The 6,752-nt window shown below is 34.8% G+C and overlaps 1 protein-coding gene across 2 annotated transcripts in view; it reads left to right on the top strand.

Moving 5' to 3' along the window:
• The first annotated feature begins 2,898 nt into the window (after positions 1 to 2,898).
• Positions 2,899 to 6,752, top strand: part of LOC106109786 (breast cancer anti-estrogen resistance protein 1) — a 63,886-nt gene continuing 60,032 nt past the window's right edge. Inside the window, exon 1 of one of the 2 annotated variants that reach the window (XM_013291397.1) lies at positions 2,899 to 3,431. In XM_013291397.1, coding sequence (XP_013146851.1) covers positions 3,390 to 3,431 — 42 coding nt within the window. In that variant the 5' untranslated portion in view covers positions 2,899 to 3,389. Of the gene's footprint in view, positions 3,432 to 3,491; positions 3,562 to 6,752 lie in introns of those variants that run through there. The other variant, XM_013291398.1, reaches the window with a different exon arrangement.

Below are 6,752 nucleotides of genomic sequence, written 5' to 3'. Positions count from 1 at the left end.
GTACCGTAAAAATCTCGCACCGGGCGTTATGCATCTTCATACACTGTTTACTCAACAGCGCGAATACATGCGTGTCAATTCTATTTCCTATTATATTAAAGCTAAGTTCTCTTTCTCAGATTGCTAATTGGACGTAATTTTAGTAGTTTTCTTTGAGACAATATAGTTTTAATTAATGTAGTGCCACCGCCTGTCGAGTTTACTTCATACCAATAAATTGTGGTGGCAGACAGTGGAAATAAACGTAAGAATATGAATAAAGTGATATCAGTGTGCTGCTCTGCACGTTGTATACAAGGAATTTGAGGCTGGAATATATTTAATCATGCCATCAAATACGTAATGTTGCACATGGCCATTTTTATTAGCATCTCGTTATACAAGCACTGCGTCGATACAATATTTATAGCAATAAAATGAACCTTGTGTACCTATTTACATTTGCTCTATTTACAGTTGAATTTTAAACAGATTATTTATTCTCAATCTTACTACTTAATATTATAAATGCGAAAGTTTTGATAGATGGATGATGATTGTTAGAGTTAGTTAGCTTGAGTTAGCTTAAACGGCTTAACGGATTGCGATGAAATTTGTTAGATGTAGAGGATAGTTTGGAAGAACAAATGCTTCTCACTCTTGTTTTTTTTAATTCCACGCGGACGGAGTCGCGTTTGAAGGCTAGTTTAAAATAAGCTGTAACCTTTTAAGTCACCAGTTATAATAGGGTAGACAGAAAAGAAAAAGCCAGTTATTTTCTTTTAAACTTTATATATGAGACGCAAAATTAACCTATTACAGTATAAATAACATCGTTTTTCGGGAAATATACCTACAGGATTTTCATTAACTTCAACATTTTATTAAATTTATTGACTGCGAAACAGAAAATAAAATTCATTGATATCTCGTAACATTCGTAACTCTACATTGTTGTAACAATAACGATAGCGAACCGTCTTGCAAGGTCCATTTCAACCATTTTGTTCAATCACGCCAATGAATGTGACTCTGAGAGGGCAATCAATTTCAATCTGCGTGAAGTATGCACACTGTGCGGCGTGGCCGAGCGATTTGCACACTTTGTGCTAATCAGCACTAAATATTGTGTTTGCCATCGCTCTAGTGTCAAATAACAGTTGACACCCTGCACTCATGGTTGCCAGATACATTTAATTTTGTTATAAAAAATTGTGTTTTAACTCTTGTGACTGTGTGTGTGTCTAACTGATGTGTTTGGTTTATTAAAAAATGACTACATACGGAAGGTGGACCCTTTATGATGGCGGAATGGAAAGAGTTCAGGTCAGTGTTTCATTGTTAATTAATATTTAAAATTAGGCAGTTTGTCATTAGGTCATTTACCTAAGAGAGGCTAGAACTTATCCTTAATTAAGGGTAAATTCAGCAGTAAAATACACGATTACTTATTGCAACTATTACAGTTAAAGATATAAGCTTCGATTTTGTGTTACAATGTTGTTATTTCGTTTAAAAAATGCCAGTAAACTTTGTTTTTATTAACCTTGTTATCGTCATTAAAATTGATCTTATATACACTTGTTAAAATTAGTTCGATAAAGAAAGTTCGCGAACACGACAAATACGGAGGTAGTGATTTGCGAATAACATCGTCATCAGTGGAACGAATTTGTTGTTAATCGTTGCGTGTTTAGAAAGTATTTTTTAATGCGTGTCTAAAGGAGTCATTTAATTTCAACACAAAAGTGAGTGGCCTCCAATATAAAAATATTGATCACTAACTGTTACTTAGTAAGACGTCTATGCGTCCTTTTAGACTATGTGGTGACATCTGTGCCAATTTTTATCAAAATCCGTTAAGCCATTCCGGTTTATAACAACCATCCTTTCATCTTTACCTTCCAATTTAGTATATTAGTAAGAAGTAATATATAATATGAAACACTGTAGGTACAGGCCTATGACCTGAGAACCCCACCAACTATAGCATATTCAAATCTTAATCGAATATTACCAATTAAGTGTTTGCGACGTTCAAATTGCATTATACTGCAAAATTATTTAATAAATTGTTATGCACTGCCTTCGCAAATTGTATTCTCGTGAGTCGATCATTACCGTCTCTAGAAACAGATTTCTTCATAACTATTGGATTAGTAAACAAATGCGCAAGCTCGTGGATGCATTTGTTGATAAATGGAACATAAGAACCTGTTTCTAAGACTGTGTTTCCGAATCCTTAGCCAGCTGTGGTCGCCCACGTCTAGAGAATACTGAATGGCTAAGCACTGGGTGTGATGACGTAATGTGGAGCAGTGAACGTAGCAGAAAGGAAAAGTGGGCGACTACCGATTAAAGTTCGCAGCCTCGAGTGCGCCCACGCTGGCCCACGGCCTACAGCCATTCCTGCGACACCCTTCCTGCGCTGTCGTAGAAAGGAATAAGTGTTACGTACAAACAATGGGCTTCCTTAATTTAAGACCTTTGTTAAATTTGTTAGTAGTAAGAGATTTTTAGTTGTTGATTTGATGTTGACTTCTGGTTTTATTGTCTTTTATTTTCAAACAAATAAAAAATTTAAACAAAAAATATCTGTACACGTTGTCTTAAACTTAAAAGTTGTTTTAAAACCGCAACTTTTTTATTTGCTTTTCATTGATGTCTTTCGTATTTATTGGGTCTGAAAGTCCATTAACCTAAGTGGCAGGATGCGCAGGGCGGATCGTGGTGCAGCCAATGTTAATTGGTGCTAGCGTTTCGAAACAACGCGTCTATTGTCGACAGTCTCATAATATTTGCTCAGGTGTGTATTGTGCGAGGCGATGCCTCCAAATGAATGAGCCACGGGTACGGGTGGTGTGGTGTGTGCGGTGCGCATGTGTACTCGCGTTCGATAACCGCACAGGCACTAGGCACTACGGCCGTGGGTCGCGCACGAGGCACGTGGAGGCGAAGGAGGCTGAAGGCGCGACGCCACCGACCCCGTGCCGCCGTCGCCTGCCATCGCCGATCGTAGCCGACGCGCGGGGTGAACACCGTACGCGGCGATGCGCGCGGCGCGTCAGTCGCACACACGCGCCGACCCGAGCGGCCGCCCTTTCTGTCGCACTCGCGCCTAATTTTGACACGACCTTACGGATTTGTTTTCATATTTACAATCAGTGGTAAATCGATATTGAATGAAAAATATTCGGTGGTGTGTGTTTCGAGCTATTTTTAAACGTGACGGTGAATTTTCGAAGCGAGTTTCCTGTGATCGGTATTTCGGAAAATAATTTTCCTCGGAGGACGGCGTCTTTGGGCGCTGCGCGACGGCGGAGTAGCGGCGGTGGCGGGTCGGTGGATGGTGCGGGGCGGCCGAGGGCGCGGGCGGGCGCCGGGGCGCGGCCGGCGGCGCCGCTAGCAAAATGTCGATACCCTTGGGCCGGGACACCGCGCTACCCACGCAGGTGAGCCTACGCTTTTCTCGCTTTTCCGGGTGCAGCGAGTGCCGTACGTAGCGCCCTGTGACGTATGCGCTCACCAATAACAAGTGACGGCCGCTTGCAGCGATAGCCGTTCGATATCACTGGTTCACTGGTTTGTGTTGTTACTTTACTTGTAGGTAGTTTTGTTATCGTAGAGTTGGAATGTAGCCTTAGCAAAATGTGTAGGCATTTCCTGTTGACTATTGATTTGTACGATCCAAAAATGTCTAATGTCAATTAAGTCGATGTTTAATAGATGATCTTATAATTCAAGAACTAAAGACAGCCTTTTTCAAGCAGGAAGGTAGATACAAAAAGATTTTTCTTTAATTCGTCATCAAGTTAACAGAACTGACTCATGCTGATGTGATTTAGGTCATTTTTTTGTCGATTAGATTCGTCAATGAACTAGGTAGTAAACTGAATACTTATTCAAAGTTTGTAAAATTTAGGACGAGTTGTACTCGTACGTTAATTTTTGGTAGTTTATCATTTTGACCGTGACATTATCATATGTAAATAGCGTAGAGATAAGCAGGTGTCGTTATTGTGAACTAATAATTGTTATCAACACTAAGAAATCTTTTGTTTCTTCAATTAAAGTGGAACAATTTTAATGACGCATAACATTAATACTTTAGTTATAGTTTTTAATGAGTAGTTCAGTACTTTTACATGCCCTAAGTATTCCTATGACTTAAGTTGTGATATTTTTTTTAATCGTAAAGTTGTGTAATAAATTTTTAAAATTAAATTATTCACATACTTGACAATCATTTCTAAAAGAATCAAAATCTTTAATGGAAAATTCTAGAATTAGTTATGGATTTTATCAATATTCAAAAGTTTTTTTATAATTGTAATTGTGATATGTTTTAGACGAATTACGCACACAAATACTAAACGATAAGTTTATCAATAAATTGGTAAAACGCAAGTCCATTGACCAATCACGAATCAATATAGACGCTTATCTTGATTCTAGGAATTAAGAATTTATAACATCACGTATTTTTGTTGTATTGTGATGTCATTTTTGTCGGACCGAGAGAAGGATAATGGTTTTGGCGAGAATAGTTTGTATGACATTTAGAACAAAATAGCTTAAACGTGTTTGATCAGTCAAGTTAACTAAATTTTAAATTGTTATTTATTTCTGATATATTTATGTCACATAATTATTACACGCAAACACTACAATTTAAAAATTATTTTAATTTAGCTGTAGGTAAATAAAATGTGTTCAATATTTTAATCGATTCTCTACGTTGATTTAGGAATTACTCAAAAATAATTGCTTGTTATCTTAATATATTTTTTACTTTAATTCACAAGCTAGCAACACTTCAATGACTACATTAATAAAGTAAGAGTAGAGACGGAAGCTTATTAGCAACACTTTCCATGTAATAAATTTAAGTAACAATTAATAAAAATCATAGTTAATTAGAGAGAAAGTTGAAGAAATACAATATTGATAACAAGTTTGACGAATGATTGATGTTAAGGAAGTATAAAGTAACTTTCGTTTCTGTTTGTAAATCGGTCAAGTTCGCGAAATATTTTAACACCTTGATGGATGACCTTAATCTGCTTTACGGTATTGTAGGAAATGATTAATTGCACTTAGGTCCTACAATTAAATATACCGAGATTTTATGTAGGTGAAGCTACCGTTCTATATTAATTGCTGTTTATTGGATTAATAATTTGTTTAAGAAACCTTGATAAATGTATGTTATCTGTAATTGAATTATATACTACTTATCTATACACATACACATTTTTGAACAATTCATCGAAATATCGTTGAAAATTAAAACTGTCGTGATTAAGTTTTAAAATAATACTTTGGTTTCCATAGTTCTCTTTCCATAAAGCTATCAAAGATGAAAGCGAAATAAATACAATTTCAGTTAATTAAAACGAAACAATAAAGCTTGTATTAATTTGCGTGAAATCTAAACTAGGTTTATTTGTACTGGTCGTAATTGGCAGTTGCCTAAAGTTCAAGGGTCTATCGATCCGTCTTGCGTTCTCAAACCAAAGCGCCGATTCATACTACAGATTATTTTTATAAAGACGTTTTTTTTTGTTCTTGCAACACTCATTATTGAATGACATCGTGACTCATTTCAAAATTAGAACTTTTATTATCTGCGAAGAAATATATCGGGTCAAAGGTTAGGTTATCGCTATTTCGTGTTTTAATATTTGAGATACGCTAAATTTCATTGTGATTGTTGATTGAGTAATAAAGATCGTTAAATTTAAAAATTTACATTGATATTTATAATACTACTATCAGTGTTTATTAGGAATTAGCTTTTCCCGTGCGGCTTCATCCGCATGAAATTATGAAAATTTTATTTAATTGTTTACATTTGTCAAATTATCAATAGCAAATGTCAAAATGACATGTCATTACAAACCTTGGCAATCTTGCTTCCTTGATGTTGGCAGCAACTTATAGTCTCTTTCCCATGTAAGGGTTTTTATCCAAAATATTTACCCCCTAAGTTCTATGGCGTGAAAATATATAGCCTAAAGCGTGACGTAAGTGTAGGCTTTTTATTAAAAAAAATAATTATTCAAAAATATGTTTTAATTGCTGACATCTTAGGCAACAAAGAAGTGTGTGTTTACGCTTTATTATTATAGTATATATTTAGATAGTATAGATTACCTATAAAGTAAAAATTTTATTTATTTATTTATTTATTAGCTTTATTTATTCCATACAGAAAATAACTTATAAATGTACAAAATAATATGTATACATTGTGTAGTAAGTATGGACCCCGTTTAGGGTAAAAGCCTCCTCCAAATGCTGACTTTTTATAACAGAACTTTAAAGTAATTTTTTATGACTTTAAAAGAAAAATTTTTACAGCTATAAAAGTGTTTACATTAGAATTGTTGTGTGTTACATTAGAACAATTATAACAACGTTAATGTGGTATTTTTGTTTTGTACCATCTCAAATTGTTTTACAATGTTATAATTTTGCCCAAAAACTGTATTTTGAGTTATAATCAGCTGTTGCTAATAAATGTTGCACAAGTAAATATCTATTAGTACTAATTAGCTTACTATATTTTAATTTATATGTCTATGCTGGAACATATCACAACAAAATGCTTATTTATCTTATAATATATTAACATACTATTGTTATGTTTTTTCAATTACATATAATAATAATAATAATAAATAATAAATTCATTTATTTAACAAAAAGTGGTTACAGAAAATTGACCCAGGGTCCTCGCACTAGGCACAGCCTGTGTCGCGGAGACCCAG

The sequence above is a fragment of the Papilio polytes genome, unplaced genomic scaffold (genome assembly GCF_000836215.1).
Source record: "Papilio polytes unplaced genomic scaffold, Ppol_1.0 DF821067.1, whole genome shotgun sequence".
Classification (NCBI taxonomy): Eukaryota; Metazoa; Arthropoda; class Insecta; order Lepidoptera; family Papilionidae; genus Papilio; species Papilio polytes.
The sequence above is the reverse complement of the archived record's forward strand: the minus strand, read 5'-3'. Positions and strand labels throughout refer to the sequence as shown.